Source organism: Pogoniulus pusillus, chromosome 10 (assembly GCF_015220805.1).
Source record: "Pogoniulus pusillus isolate bPogPus1 chromosome 10, bPogPus1.pri, whole genome shotgun sequence".
NCBI lineage: Eukaryota > Metazoa > Chordata > Aves > Piciformes > Lybiidae > Pogoniulus > Pogoniulus pusillus.
In genome coordinates this window covers 20,662,695-20,679,185 of record NC_087273.1, presented here as the reverse complement: position 1 = coordinate 20,679,185, position 16,491 = coordinate 20,662,695, and the positions used below count along the sequence as shown (strand labels likewise).

Here is a 16,491-nt window from a genome sequence, read left to right as displayed (position 1 = left end):
CTGTATGTATCCTTTAAGTAGAGATTTCCAGGTAAGTAGCATAGACGTGAAAGAGGCCGATCGACTGCGGCACAAGAAGTTAAGCCTCGCAAACTTAACTTTCGTTAAGAGGAGTTAGTGGAGAAAGAAATTGGATTAGCCCCAGGAGTGCCGTATCCTGTTTGATTTCTTTCCCCCTTGCTCTCCGAGGAGCTTTGTGTTTAGGCAGGCTTTTATTTTTTGGCTCTGAGTCGCTTTAAAAAAAATTGGGAGTGTGTCTCAGGGGTGTCAAGGGTGATGTGCTTAGCTTGATTGGCTGTGTCTGCTTGCGAGTCCTTTGTTCTTCCTGCCGCCCTCAGGTCAGTTGTGCAACATGCCCCTATTGTTAAAAAGAAGGAGGGGGGTGATGGGGGGAAAGAGGAAAGAAAAGGAAAAAAAAAAAAAAGAAATGCTGAGTAATGCCAGAGGTTTCTCAAATGGCTGATGCAAACCTGGAAAATTTGCATCATCATTCAGCTGGAGTAAGTTGGTATGACAAGAGCTTAAATACAAGTCCACGCGGAAGCTGAGCTGGTTTCCAAAGACAGGGCAGTACCAGCTGGCAGTCTGAAAGCACAGGTGTGACTGAGCTGGGCTCACATCACAGTGAAGCCTCAGATATGTTCCAGGAGCTTGCTACCTGTGTGTAGAAGCAGCTGCAAAGATAAGAGAGCAAGAGACTTAAATAGCTGGTTACACGGGAGAGAAGTCGTTGTGTTTCAAACTTTCTTGGCTGTGCTTGCCGGTGGCACTGTAACATGCTCAGGAAGGCTGCTGTAACCACGGTCTCTAATGGAAGCTACTTGCAAGGGCAAGCTAATGGCAGGTTGCTCTCTATGGACAGCGGACAGCCAGGCCAAGAGGGAAAAGTTGTACTGAAGAAGAAAGTGACACTTTTGAGGGGGATATCCATCATAATTGGCACTATCATTGGAGCTGGCATCTTCATCTCTCCCAAAGGCATTCTGAAGAACACAGGAAGTGTGGGCATGTCCTTGACTGTCTGGACAGTGTGTGGTATCCTCTCACTCTTTGGTAAGTCCCTTAAAAATTTTTAATTGTGCAGAGGGGTGGCCAGTGGATTATTGCTGTTAATTGCCTGATTTTGCTATTGGATAGCAAGGCACAGTGTGGAGCTTGAGAACCTACAGGGCTACATGTTTGCTCCTCATGATAGGTTGCATGGAGGGCACAGATGTTTGCAACCCCTGTGTCCCCAGAGCCTGGTCTGTAACGATTGGAAGCCTAAATGATTGTTTATTATAGCTCTGACACAATCAGGAAAAGCAGCTGTCCATTTTATGGTGCACAGTGTGCTGTATGTATAATGCTTTTCTGCTGGCTGTGAGAAGCAGATCAAGGTTTGCTTGTAAGGCCCCTGGCAGCTGGAGGTGCTGGTCAGTCTGCTCAAACTCCACCAAAATGTTTAGACAGCTTGACCTAGTTCCCTAGAGGCTAGACCAAGGTCTGAGAGGAATAATTCCCACTGGGCATAAGCTGTATTGGCATGAAAGGGAGAAAAATAGCAAAACAAATAAACCCTCTTCCTGTTTTTCTGTTTCTACTCTTTACTTTGTTCCTTGCTTGTGGTGTTGATGGGAAAGATTGCACTGCAAAAAAAGCAATGTGCTGGAAGTAAGTTCGTAATGCAAGTTTTGTTGCTGACCTGCCTATTGTGATAGTTTTTTACTAATTTTGTGTATTTTGAAGAGTATTGAATTCTGGAGAATGCCTGTTTATTTGTTCTGTGTGCAAAGCCCCAGTTCAGAGTGGAGAACCCCACCCTGGCTTCTGCAGGACAGAGGGTCCATTGACCTACTTAATGAGTTAATCTCACAGAAGCTAAAAAGCTAACTTGAAATATTGGCTGGATGTAAAATAGAAACTACTTGCTTTCTGGAAGAAGGGAAGGAGGACAAACATGGACTAATGCGTGTCTGCTTGATAGGTGGAACATGCAGTTGCCACCCTGTGTAAATTGGCTCTGAGCTTAAAAGAAACAAACTGTTTGCAGACTAAGCCCACCCAAGCAAAAGGGGCAGCACAGGCAAGCTAGGACCTGTTTTGGTCTGATGTTAAATGTATCGGTACAATGTGCAGCATAATCTGTTGTACAAACATGGAGGTCCTCTTGTAACCAAAGTTGCCCTATAAAGAAAGACACAATCTGTAACCCTGTCAGAAGACCTTGGTATTTAGATTTAATCAAAACAAAATTTTCTAAAGCTTTACATTTTTAAATTTAACTTTAATAGTAGTTATTTTCTGGCTGTGTAACAAAGTCTGTACAAAAATAATTTAAATCTCTTTCATTAGGTTTTCTAGGCAATTTTTCAGATCTCAGCTTATGAAGAACTGTATAATATGGCCCACAAAAAGATACTGAATAAACCTGCTGTGATTTTTTTTTTTTTTTTAATGCCAAGAGTGTTTTTCATTCCCTCAGTGACAATTGCAGCAAAATCCCACACAAAGTTCACTTAAGGTCTTGCTGAGGATGTGTATAACATGTATCAAAACACAATTTCCTTTCATCCTGAACCTCAACAGAAGAGGCCAGCAAAAGAAGATCTATCAGGAGTTTGGGTTTGTTTTTGTTTTCACTGTAACATTTTCTTTAAGTAGATGCTCAGGTAAAATGAGGAATAGTAGATACAAGATGCCATATTTTTGCAAAGCCTCAGACAAAGTATGTGAACAAGGATGGAGTTTGACATAGTGTGGTACAACTTCAATGGGATCACACACGTTATGTTGTTTTTGTAATTATGGGTTGCAAGGAGCAGAGCTGAAAGGAATTCATAGATGTTGCTGGTTGTAGCTGTACATGATGCAGTGTTCATAAACTTTATTACTGTTTTAATCTGGCTTCTCAGACTCTTCTACAAGAGCTGCCTCCATCTATTAGATGTGGTACATGTTTCTATTCATGCAGTCCACCCGTGAAAGTGAGAATCCATTGACAAAGTGACTGGATGATGGCTTGTGAAGCAACAGCAGATGATAGTGCATGAGTGAAGAAGGTTTCATGCAGATCCTCATAGCTGCAATGTGTTGTTGCCTGCTATGTAATGGCAGAGGACATATGTTGTGGAGCTCTAAGAGGTGCTTCTTGATAAGACTGCCTCTAGCATCTTGCTTCAGCAGGGCCTGAACTAATGCAGCAATGTGATGAAGAATTGGGGTTTATTTTGATGAGTGAGAATGCACGGAGAGAGGATGAGGCTTCTGCTGTGAAAATGTGAAGAATTTAAGGCTATGCAGAAATGAATTGAACATTCATTGCATTGGTAGTGCACACAACACTGCACTGGTGTTGAAACTCCAGGACTAAGAGGACTGTTGAAAATCCAGGGAGAAACCATTCCCTGAATTTTGTACCTAAGGAAAATTCTTGATCTGCAATTCCTGCTGCTGTATTTTGACCAGTCAATTGTTTACCTCGGAGCTAAGGAGGGGTAATACAGTTTTCAGCCTTTTCTTTAGAGGCTGAGCCAGGCATCTCTAAGACTGGAAGATGATCATCACTTGATAAAAAATAAATGTGCCAGAAAGCTTTCACTCAGCTGTGCAGGCAGGCTGGCTGGGAGGCCAGGGTAGCTAGTGTGACACAGCATTTTGTTGTCCCTCTTTGAGTCTTAGATGAGTAATGAAATGTGTTGACAGCAGATAGCTTTTTCAGTGGCTTTCCATAGGCACATAACAGGGTTTGTTACAGTTTGGTTAATTACAAGTCCAACTGAGTGAACTAAAATCTACAAAACTGCTTGCAAAAATATTAATATTATCAAAGCTAGTTGTCATGCAATGACAGCTCCAGTGTTTAGCTCATAAAGCTGTTTAAAGGTATTTCTGGATATGTCTTGTGATGCCATGGTTTAATTCTCACAGGTGCCCTCTGCTATGCTGAACTGGGGACTTGCATTAAGAAATCTGGTGGTCATTACACCTATATCCTGGAGGCCTTTGGCCCACTACCTGCCTTTGTGAGAGTCTGGGTTGAGTTACTCATCATTCGGTAAGTAGACTGTGCCTTCTCAGTGTTTTGTTTCTGATGGCATTGCACTTTTCAGTCAGTAAGGAAAAGTCTCGAATACATGATGGGCAAAAAAATTCATTATGTCTTGCTCAATGAGCTGAGTTCTTTTAGCATGGTTGCTTCAGAGAATTTGAAATGCTATTTTGCTTGTTAGCCCTGCAACATTCAAGAAGACATGGACACATATGAGGAGGGAAAGTGATTCTAAGACAAGTGCCATGTAAATTCAGCTGTTTGTTTAATATTGCCAGCTTATTGTTATCCATTAATGTCAGTAATAATCCTAATACCCGTGCCTATGTATGGGTACATGCAGTGGTAGAGGAAACTCACTCTCCTATTTCCTCAGCCTTGATGTCCAGTTGGAGCGGTTGCTGTTGTCTGTGAATACAGGAATCACTCCTGGTGAAGCTGTTGCCCAGCAGTATCTAGAGCCGAGTGCATCGTGTGTTTTTTATTTGACAGCTCAGGTCCCCATTTTTTTGTTTTACAGGGTGTTGGAGAATTCTTGACTACGAAAACCATTAACTGGCCACATAAAAGCCCCGTTATGTACTTATATGTCTAAAGTATTGATTTGATATGTAAACCTGTGATTCCTGCAGGAGAATTACAATATGAAGGAACAATCATCAAATCTTATCAAAGACATTTTCCCAAAACTGAAATATGGTCCTCTGAATTTTTAACTGTTTGTTCTCTACAGCATTGCTGAGGCTGGAGAGCTTGTTACATGTAGAGCAGGGCAACCCACATTTGCAAAATGACTTGGGGAATGCTGCACTCCTGCTAGCTGCACTCCTTTCTACTCTCTTCCACAATCAGCAAATTAGTCACAAGCCTCATTTCCAATCACAACCATGTTTACATAATGTTGACAAGTTCTAGCAGAGACCATTGAGTGTAAGAGCACTGACAGCACTGAGTCATTATGAATCCATAAATCCTTATCTTGTTTCCGGAGGAAATCACTGTGTATATCAAATGATCCTGTTTATCTCTCCACCCACAGGTAACCTCTCAATTAAGTGCAAAACTTCTGTCAGATGTAATGGAAGAGCAAATTTCTTAACTGTTAGCTTTTTGCCAAGAAAGGGAAACTGGGGTGGGGGGGAAGCAGACCTGTGTGAAAAGCTTCATGTTGTGAACATATATAAATCACTGCACATCACAGAATAGACAAGAGAGCAGCGCCAGAAATCTCCCCTCTTAAATTGCACCTTACTAGGCAGGGACCCTTATCAGTCTAGACAAATGCTTACAATAAGCTAGGCTTTGTACATTCCTTTCCTTGCATAATTGTTGCATTTTTGTGTGTGACAGCATTCCAGGAGTGTCATAAGAGCACTTTTAGTCATTGGCATCTGCCCCACACGTAGGAAATAATTATCTAGCATGGGAAGGAGCATCAGTGGATTCTTTAATCATATGTGAGAGGCAGCAAGGGAGGTGTACTTGTTATAACTTGTGGTGATCAGAGCAATGCTGCCAAAACTCTGCCCAGAGTATATAAAATGACTCCTGAACTGGTAAACTAATCATCTGCTGCTATCAAAGAATTTGAGCCCTGGTATGTATCTAGCTCTTTTTTTCTTTTTTTTTTTTTTTTTTTTTTTTACAGTCTAGGACACACTTAAGCTCTGCCCACATCCTAATCAAACTGTGCCAGCATCACCTGCTGTTTAGATGTGCCTTACACTGTGCTGCTGCTCATCCCATGCAAGTAGGAGCTTGTTTTCTTCCCAGAAGTCACATTGTGGGCATATTGCATACCCTGACTGAAACACAAACACAATTTACATAGAGATGAAGATGTCTCTGCTAAGACATTGTCTGTAGTGCTTCACGATAGGGTTTGCTAAACGTGGGCTGGGTGAGAGTTTGCTGCCAAGTGATTTACTCACCTGTGGTATGCACTGGGGCACAGGTAGCTACTTCTGTCCCAGTGGATTTTTGTGCTCCCTGCCTTCCTGTGAAAGCTGCCAATGCTCTGTGTGTCCGTGGATAAACATACAGCTGTTGGGGGGCTGCCAGCCTGTCTTTTGGTTTGCAGTTTAAAGGAAAATGCCTCATTCCTTCAACTTCCACCTCCACTGACCAGCTACACTGCCAGCAACATCTTTCCTCAAGCAGGGGAATACAAGAGACACAGCTATTTATTAGAGGTGTAATTTAGGAGATACGCTTCAGCAGATCCTCCTTAAAATGAGAGGGAAAGATCCAAGTCCTGGCAAAAAGGCACTGTGATTGAAAAAAACAAACAATAAAACCCCCAAACCCTGGCAAAGCTCCAAATTCTGATCTTTGATCTGATCTAGAGCACTTCAAACTCCTTTTGGCAGGCTGCAGTGTTTAAAAGTCAGAAGCCAGGTTACCTTCTTATGTAAATCAGAAATATCACACCAAGGTAAAGTCAGTAAACGCCTGTGCAAATCCAGTGCAGAGAACATTCCCCTGAGAGAAGGTTTCAAAGCCAGTGACGGAAAGAGTCCTGAGGCCGGGGGAGGGTATAAGCAGGAGCCCCTGCATGTCCATCCAGAAACTTTATGAAGAAGATACTCCTCTTCCTTGCTGCTCTGCAGTTTGGTCCAGTACAGTGTGTGACATTTAGCTTGAATCCCAATGCTAGGAAAGTAGGTCATGTTTGAAGGACAAAACTCTTTTGTGGAAAATTTTGGTGGAGATTAATAACTTCTCTGCAGAACTTTTGTGCTGTTCCATAGCATTTTTACTAACTTCATGTTTATTAAGATTCTGTATGTGAGGCATCATTTTATTAAATAATGTAGATTATTTCACAAGAAATTTGCATGGGCTCTTGGTTAACTCAAAAATCCTCTGACATAGAATTGTGTGACCTTTTGTCCTTACTGTGTGGGATGAAGCTCGAATGCCACCAGCTGCCCTAAGCAGGCTGAACTGTACACCTAAATCAAACAGGGACAGACCACTGCAACTCTTGACATGCAGAGAGCATCTGATCTGAGGTACAGTTTAATTTGCTGCTAATGTGTGCCAGTGCCAAGGCTTCTGGCAAGCATGTAGCATGTCTCAAAGAGAGAAGCTGTGTGAATATCATGAGTATACCCACCTGTCTTCACACTTCTCTAGGTGCTGTTTGTACTTCCAGGGGTTTGCTTGCAGTGCTAAGAAGCTGTTAGTCAATAAAAACACCCACTCCTATTTGCATTTTTTGAAATCCCATTTTCATTCATCTTCTGCTTTGCCTTGGATTTCAATAAAATTGGATAGGTTTTGGATACTTAGTAAAGAAGAATTCTTAACTTGATTGACATTAATTTGTTTATGTCTCTGAGGGGTAAGATATACCTGGCCCTTCAAATTCAGTCTTCAACAACTTTTACTCAGAATTTTGCCCACATAATCTAATTCTGGCCCACAAAGAGTTCTCTTGATACCTTTCCTTTCTGTTTATGTCTGCCTTACATTGTGGAAGTTGTAAGAGTAACCCCGTTAAGAACTGTTGCTGTCAGGAGCAGAGTACTGAGAAAAGCTGAATTGCTCATGTGTAGTGGTTTGAGTGTTACTCTTCGCCCCCTCGCTGCCAAGGATTCGCCCAGACTAACTCAGCTGGCTAGAAGTTAAGGAATGAAGCTTTATATTCACAGCGTAGCACATTTTACAAGCATATGTATACATTATATTGCAGATATTTACAACTATATACAGTAATATACAAGTTAAAAATAATACAGAAATGAAAGACCCCTCCCATCAGTCAGAGTGCCCAGGGAGGGTTCCCACCCACTCTTCCACCTTCTTTCCACGTTCTCCCTTATCTCAGAATCTCCCTTATTTGTAGGGTGATCTGGAAAGGTCAGCAAGAGATGTTAGAAGCAGGAATGATTAGTCAGGAAATTGCAGGATCAGGCAGAAGAGTTAACACAGCAAAAGCGAGGAAGAGACAGACTTACCTATGTTTGTGTCCTTGCTTTTATATGTCCCAACAGAGCAAATGGCTAATATAAGCATTACATTATTTTCTTTTCACAGCCAAAAATCTAATTTCTCTCATTAAAATATTCTCATTAGCTTCCAACCAGCACATAATGGTTTTCTGCCACCTCCATAAATCATGGCATGTGGCAGTAGAGTTACAAGCAGGCACTAAAGTTAAGAAGGGTTCTGAGTCCCCTAATAGAGAAGTTACAGTGTGATCCCCTAAGAATATTATCCATGTGCTATTGCATAATAATTTGGTAACTTTACTGTTGTTTTCACTCCAGCCCTGCTGCTACAGCAGTGATATCCTTGGCATTCGGACGTTATATTTTGGAGCCTTTCTTTATGCAATGTGAAATCCCAGAACTTGCGATTAAACTTATTACAGCTGTTGGCATCAGTAAGTACCCAATTTCAGATTGCAAAGAAGGGTAAAAATTATGTGGTTTTTGGGGTTTTTTTGTGTTTTTTTTTTTTTGGGGGGGGGGAAGTATTTGCATATTGAACAAGTAGTTGATGGGAACGGTTACAAAATGATTGTGCACCCAATGCCAAGGGCATTGGAGGGACTTTCTGCCTGAGTTTGTGTGTTTGAGAACATACAGAGTAGTAAAAACAATGACAGACTTTGTTAATGGCAGAGAAAAATCTATTGCTAAGCGTGATTCTGTTGCCACTTTTTTTTTTTTTTTTTTTTTTTTTTTTTTTTTTTTTTTTTTTATGGCAGGACTCTCATTACTTTTGTGGAAGCAATTTCAGTCCCTAAGAGATGGTGAACCAGTGCCAGAGATATGGAACAATGAATGATTATCTGATTTTTAAATGCTTTGTTCTACCTCTGTTTTAGGAGGCAATTGACTGCCAAATGTGATGCCATGATGAAATGTAGTTCTCTTGAGTGGAGCACAGGCAACGTGAGATCATTTCCTTGGTTCCACTCAGTCTTCTATAGCAATAAAACTACTGAGGTGCTTGCAGTTCAGAGAGCAGGAACCCAAGTGGTTACTCTGGAAGCAGGGTGTACAGCTTGGTGAAAATGCCTATGTGTTACCAGCAGCTTCTCCTACTCTTCCTAACTTTATATTTAGGGCAACAGAGAACCAAGAACTGCTACTGGAAGGAGGCTACCCTGAGACCAGGAGCCTCACAGTGTGCCTAGCCTGGTATAGGAGGCTGAATGAAATCACAGATTCACAGAATGGTAGGGGTTAGAAGTGTCCACCCCTCTGCCAAGGCAGGATTACCTAGGGTAGGTTACACAGGAATGCATCCAGACAGGGCTTGAAAGTCTGGGAAGGCACAAGTCATAGTGCTCTGGAGCCATGTGCCTTTGCCTTTAAGCACTACAGGTTGTTTGTAGTTCTGTCTGGTCACCGATGACGTGCTCCTTGTGCACACACTCACATTCAGCTGTGGTGAGTGGAGAGTGAAGAGCAGACCTGAGTAATTAGTCACAGCTTGTTCCTTTCAAGTTGACCAGTGCATCTATCAGAAACAAAAAGGACTAGAAAAAGGAATTAAGACATTTGCAAAACGATCAAAGGCACACAGGAGACCCCTTTCAGTTTTGTACAATGATTGGTTAGATGACTCTTTCTTTGAGTCAGGAAGTTCACCTGACACTGCAATTTCCAGTCTCCAGGAGCTCCCTTGATAAGAGTTTCCTTTTGCCAGGAGTGTTAAAAAAATCACTATGTAACTAAATTTCTTTCAACTTAATTATGCACAAACTATAGGTGTCTCAGGAATAATTGAATTAAGAGCTTGCATTTTGAGGTCAACGGCTTTTTATAGCTACATCTGTCTAAAATGTTTCAGCACAAGATAAGGGTGAAACAGATGTTCAGTAACTTCAAGGTCGCTGAGACAGGAGGAATGTTAAGTGAGGACTGTGGCGAAGCATTCGAGCTTGAAAAGTGAACAATCTGAAAATTTTTTAAAATTGCTTTTCATTTAATTGAAAGTGTGCATGCTAAGATGGGGCTTGAAAAAGTAATTACACAAAGAAGTAATGTCAAGGGGGGTGGAGTTATGCTGAAATAATTATAGCCTCAAGGGAGAGAGAGGTTCCCAGCAGACTTCTCCTATGGTGAGCACGGGTCTGTAGGGAGCAGGTAGGATGAGCTGTTGTTGCACCAGAAGAACGGATTCTTGTAGACAATTTCTAATACTGAATGGGATGATGCTGAGCAAAACGGTGACATGTCAGGTTGGGGCTTTGTATTTGGCCTTTGCAGCACACTCTATGGTGAAGTGTCATTTGTAGCAGGTTTCAATTATATATTTTGCTTAAGCTCCAGGATACCTGAGTCTCTGACTGTAATTGGAATTAGTCACAGAATCATTTCTGTAGGGAAAGACCTTTAAGATCACTGAGTCAAACCATTATCTAACTCTGTGTCCTTTAGCAACACATCTCTGTGTCTTTTGACCACCTCCAGGGATGGGGATCCAACCACTTCCCTAGGCAGCCTATTCCAGTATTTAATAATCCTTTCGGTGAAGAATTTTCTTCTGATATTCAATCTAAAACTCCCTTGGTGCAATGAGGTCATTCCTTGCTTGGTAAAAACTAGCTGTTGTGGGGGTAATGTTTTGAGTGTTTTGTACTGTGTATGTAGGCAGTGGTAGGTAAGATTAAAGTTTATTGAGCTGAACAGACTCACTGGAGCCCTGATGATCTTATAATCCAATCTAATGGTGTCAAAGGTAGTGTTTGCTTCCAGACAGAAATGTAAGTGAATGAGAAAGTGAACTGATGTGCCTCTTGCTTTACCCACTCTTGGTCCTTTCTCCCTCCTGCACTTGGTGACAGAGTGCTCACTGGGTATCTGTTTGTACTGCGCTGGTGAAAGTGGTGGCAAGCATCATTAAACTCTGTCTTTGACTGAGACTTTGTCCTCTATCTTCACCTCTTTATTTCTGATCATACTAGAAAGGGTAGGAAGATATTTTGAAAAATCTTTATGTCATCCTCTGCCCTCAAACACTATCAGTGCATCTAAACAATTTCTGTTGAATGTTTGTCTGATCTTAACACCTCCATCAAGGGAATTTTCAAAGCCTCACCTAGTACTGTAACCCAGGTTTTTACTATCTTTGTTACAAGATGGCTTTTCTAATGTATACTTTTTTCCATCTAAACCTCCTTTTCTTCAGTTTAAGCTTATTAAGAAAAGATTGCCTGAGACTGTTACAACCAGGACTGTAACGGTGAATTGAAAATGCTCTTAGTCCTCTACCAGCCCATTCTACTCCTCTGTATTCCACCTTTCTGCCTCTGCAGTGAAAAAGGAGCAGCAGTGCTGCAGAGATGAGAGCTAAAGAGCTACTGGAGGTGGTGGCCTATAAAAAAGCCCCGACCTAATTCTTGGTTCAGTGTCTATAGAAAGAAAGCATATGCTGGGCACAAAATTCCCCTCCAAATTGCAATTTTTCTGAGGAATATTGAGCAATCTGTCAAAGCAAGTTTTCTGTATGATGCTTTCATATTTTTTTTAAATAAAAACAACCAACCAAAAAGTCCATGTCGCAGTATGGCTGTTAGAGGCAATCCTATCACTTAAAGCCAAGGCCAGCAGAACAGAGCTATCGGCGCTTTGATGGCAAATACTCAATCCCAAGGGTTTACTGGCAAGTTTGGTGTGTATACGAGTCCATACTTAGTTCCTTTTTTTTTTCCCTCATCATAGCTGATGTTACAGATGTTGCTTTATACCACTGGCTGTTTCAAGCAAACGATTTAAATAATTTCTTGGCTTGCAGAGGGTAGCAAAAGCTGCTCTGATGGGTGTGTCTTGGGTTCAAATGCAAGTTCCCAGAGACTCTAATAAATTTAATAGACCCAATGACAATTTATAGAATTTATAGAGTGCCCTCCCCTCTTCCCCCTCCTTTTCCCAAAGATAGGGAGAGAGAGAGAGATAAGCACACCCAAATAAATCAATCTCACTCGATTTGGAAGTTAAAAAGGAAAAGTTTAACAATAACTTAGAAAAGGTATTGGAGGTAGGGAAGTTTACAAAAGGATAAGGAAGGGAAAACAGCAAAATACAAAAAGGGATGGATACAACCTGAGCAATGTGATGGTGTCTCTGCCTCGTGGCTGCCACGTGGTGTGCTGGTATGCAGTGTGAGTGTGTGTGTCAAGAGGGAGCGAAGAAAAGAGAGCTAGGAGCAGGAAGCTCCTCTGTTTTATAGGACAGGAAGTGGGGGGGAGTGGGCTAACCATCACCTGGAGTGTGGCCCACCCCTGGGGAGGGGCCAAGACCCCTAGGGTCAGGCTCAGGGTTACTCCCCCTGGAGTGTTAACCCTATACAGGGTGCTTTTGTGCCTCCTGTGACTTTGTTTTAATGGACTCATAAGAATCTGCGAATTGAGGGTATTTTTGCTTTGTATGAATGTCTTGACCCTGTAAGCCTGACGAGTGAAGGGAGGGCAGTTTCCTTGGTTTCCTGATGAGGCACTGGATCTTGAAAAGTAGGCCAGGAAGTAATGCTTGCTACTTCTTCTCCCAGTAGATGTCCTTATATATCTGTAGCAGTGGCTGCACAAAGGAAAGAGTGACAAGCAATGGGATCGCTGTTGCTGTCATGTTGGGTTGTTCATGAATCCTATTTTGGCCTCACTTCATACTCCCCTCAGTTAAGATTTGTCTTGCTTTTAGTTGGGTGTTTAGTTTAAGGAATTTGTCTGTGGTCCCCACAGGGTTAGTGGAGAGAAAGTGAAAGAAGATACTGTCTGATGGCAACTCATTTCATGTGTTAGCTAAAAAGGGTCATCCTCAGGTGGTCAGTGACTCTTCCTTGAGGATGCAACCGTGCTAGATGCTGGGCTTTTGGTTAGTGAAGTTAGGAGATAAGTCCTCCTTTCATTGTTCTTTTGTTTGAGGCATTACTTCTTCCTTCTGATCTTTGCTATGGTCCTGTGTCAGTGCATCTGAAATCAGACTTTTGAAGTATCCTATTAATAGAAGAGAGTTATTGAATAATGACTGTAACTTCAAGATATTATTTCCTTCTTGAACCCTGGCACAGCTTTCATATTCTTTTGCTGCTCTTTAGCAACTTTCTTCATGAATCTTCTGTTGTCTTTCACTATTCAGTTGTTAACACAACCAGTAGTGTGCTGGTATGTGACAGCAGTACAAGCCCCACATGCCAGTATGTCTGTTATTGACATAGAGTTGCTGTTGTGGAATGCAGTTTAGGGAAATTTATGGGGAAAACACATGTGAGGCTGATTTGTAAAGATTAAATGATTTATTGCTAAAATCCCCTTTCCCAAACTTATCTAAAACTACCCCATGTAAGTTTTTTGATCCGCAGTCGCAGATAAAGACGCAGAAAGTGGCAAAAACAAGGAGAGTCTGTGATTTTAAGAGAGTTCTTTGAGTCTTGATAAATTGCTCAGTCTTTAAGTCAAAGTTCGTTGGTTACTCACTGTTCAAAGCAGTTCAACAGGCCTTGAAGCATTATTGAGTTCAGAGCATTGTCCGGGCCTCCTGCAGGTTTGGGCCGAGGTGGGCCCCTCGGCCTCCGAGGATCGGACGTTGTTGATTCCATGCCAAGCAGGTTCAGCAGGGTTGAGAGATGCAGGAGCGAGAGAGCTAGCAGGAGCTAGAACAGTAGCAGGAGTAGCAGGAGCTAGAGCAGGAGCTCCTGATTAAGGCAGACACACCATTTTATAATGTTTAAGAGGGGTGTGCTTAACCGGTTCAGGTGATTTTTATGTTATTTTTACAGATTGGTACGAATTTATAATCAATTCACATAATTGGACAATTCTTACCATAAACAACCTGTAAGACCACCCAGAGATCAGCCCCCCGGCAGGTGTTGAGCGTACATGGGAACCAAGGTCCCCCAAAACCAAAACAAAGCCAATGTTTACCTTTTACCCTTCCTAGGGAGGAATCTTCTCATGGGTACTGTAGCTCATGCAGGCAGATAGGAATATTGTTTTGGTTTTGCAATGGTTTGGCATTCAATTTGAGACACTGTAGCATGCACAACAGGGGCCTGCTAAAGGGCCTTGCTACCTTCCATGACAGTTGCTAAGACTAAATAGTGTAAGACTGTTAATTTTTATATCCTGTCAAGTCCCATGAAACTAACTTAATGCAAATCCATCAAATGGAATTTAAAATAAAAAGAAACAAACAAAAAAACCAAAACCACCAGGCTGGTCTCAAATCTTCTAAGAACTTAAGTCTTAGTCCTGCAACCTAAATTTGTCCAGTTGTCCACCTCTGAAAGAGCTTGATTAGAAGGCCTCAGTTGAAATGTTTGTCTGTCTTGAAATCAGAGCTGGGGATGGAGAAGGTTTTGACACAACCTGCTCACAAGCAGGTTGTCCTCATGAAAATACCATCTTGCATGGTATTCTTTTCCTTTCAATCCAGTGTAGCTCTTAAAGAGATCTGGGGCTTGTAATTGTATGTGTCTGGCCAACAAAGTAGGTGATGAGTTTCCATGTGAGTTGATGTTTGTGTTCGGAGTAGTTTGCCATTCAGTAACATCCTTATATTTTGACTTGTGCAAGGTAGCAGACAGATGCAGTCAGCTTGAACTCTGAATGAGGTGGATGTCAAATTACAGATGCCTTCTTAGAAATAAAATTCTTCCTTGACATTTTCTTGTGGCCAGGTCCTTGCCTGGGTTTCATCCTCTGCAAAGAACAAGTACAATATCCTGAACTTTCCTGGAAGTTTGGAATAATCCAGTGTCATAAACAAGCACTAGGTTAATGCTGTTGGTCAAATGAATATTTTGACTGTACATTGCTTAAGTGACAGTTCTTAACCTCCCTTGGTATTCAAGCCCTAGAAAAAGAGGAGGAGCCTTAGTTAATGCTAATATTCATCAGCAACCTGAAGGGATCTGTAAACATTGAAATGAGTAAAGATATGTCAGGGTAGCATTGGGATAGTAAAGGCCCCTGGTGTTTTCTGATTACTGCCAAGTACAAGTATACATAGAGGCAACGCAGCAAAAATAAGTATGTGGGTCTCAAGTGACACTTTGCAGAAGCCCAAGTGATTTCTCTGGAAATAATAACTCAGTTCTGAAATATGGAACACCTATAGACCTTGAAGGCATAGACTGGACTCAATGATCTCAAAGGTTTTTTCCAACCTAGTTAATTCTGTGACCTTTATTTGGTGAAAATTTCACATTAAATGAAGTTACGAGTTTGTACTTTGTTAAAGTGACCATTTGGGAGTGAGACTCTCTCTTTTCATACAACTTTCAGAAAACGCTTACCCCTCACTCCTCCCTTTTCTTTGTTTCCCCCCCCTCTGGAATTTTTATGTTGTTGTGATGGCTTGGGTCTTACCTGCCCCTCCCCCCCACCCCCCACTTTAGAAATCATCCAGACTCAGCTGGCTCTGGAAATGTGAATGAAGCTTATATTTACAGCTAGCACAATATACAAGCAGATATTTACAGTATATACAGTTATATACAGAAATATGCAAGACAAAAGGTAATACAGAAACACAACTCCCCTCCCAGAAACCTGAGTCCCCAGGAGGAGCTCTCAATCACCCCTGCACCTTCCCCCTACCCCTCTCAACCTCACCCCAGTCCCAAGGAAGAATAGAGGTTTGGCTAGGGGTTAGGAGGCAAAGTGGATTAGTCCAAAATGGAGGGTGACGTTAGAGAGTAAGGTGCAACTCAGTTAGCAGCCCCAGTGAGAGTGGTTATCTATGTTTTTATTTCTTGTTCCTCCTATACATCTCAGCAAGCCTATGAGGGAAGTAGACATCACCACTGTTTTCCTTTCACAGCCTGTAATTTAGTCCTGCTCACCAAAACATTCTAGCTAGGCTCAAACTAGCACAGTTGTTAAAAATATGTAGAAATTACACACAAGTCCAGATTAGTTAGAATTTTCTCCCTTTTCCATGAAACAAAAACTATTTTTGGTTTAAACTGAGAAGAATTTTTTTTTTTAATGATATATTTTTTTTGGCCTTGCCAGTGAACAGAATCTGTGTTAAAGAACTTGAAATAAATCAGTGGGGTTTACTGCCAAGAAGCTCATACCATGCCAGATTTACAGTGCTATCTTCTACAGACTACCTTCCAGACTGTGGCAGCAGATAGCAGCTCATGATTGTGGTTTTTTTTTTTTTTTTTTAATATGTTCCAACACGTGTGATGTGCCTGATGGTGGAGACAACTTGGGGCCCTTCAGACGAGCTGAATTGCTAGAATGCTGTGATAAGAAGCTAAGGAATTAGCAGGCAAGAGTTAGCATTTGCCTTTACCATCAGCAGAGGAGGAAAGGGACTTTTTATCTAGTGAAATGATTTGCATTTTCCATTCTTTACAAGTTTGAGTCTCTTTTTTGGTTGCTTTGGTTTGGTTTTGTTGCTTGTAGGTTTTTTGGTTGGTTTGATTTGGTATTTATTTTTATTTAAATACCTAAATTCCTTTATTAATTTTATTTTACTGGGGTAGTT

At 41.5% G+C, this 16,491-nt stretch overlaps 1 protein-coding gene across 3 annotated transcripts in view; it reads left to right on the top strand.

The window, feature by feature from the left end:
- The first annotated feature begins 239 nt into the window (after positions 1–239).
- Positions 240–16,491, top strand: part of SLC7A11 (solute carrier family 7 member 11) — a 70,414-nt gene continuing 54,162 nt past the window's right edge. Inside the window, exons 1-4 of one of the 3 annotated variants that reach the window (XM_064150002.1) lie at positions 240–338; positions 979–1,053; positions 3,910–4,036; positions 8,305–8,420. In XM_064150002.1, coding sequence (XP_064006072.1) covers positions 1,008–1,053; positions 3,910–4,036; positions 8,305–8,420 — 289 coding nt within the window. In that variant the 5' untranslated portion in view covers positions 240–338; positions 979–1,007. Of the gene's footprint in view, positions 339–376; positions 1,054–3,909; positions 4,037–8,304; positions 8,421–16,491 lie in introns of those variants that run through there. The other 2 variants (XM_064150003.1, XM_064150001.1) reach the window with 2 other exon arrangements.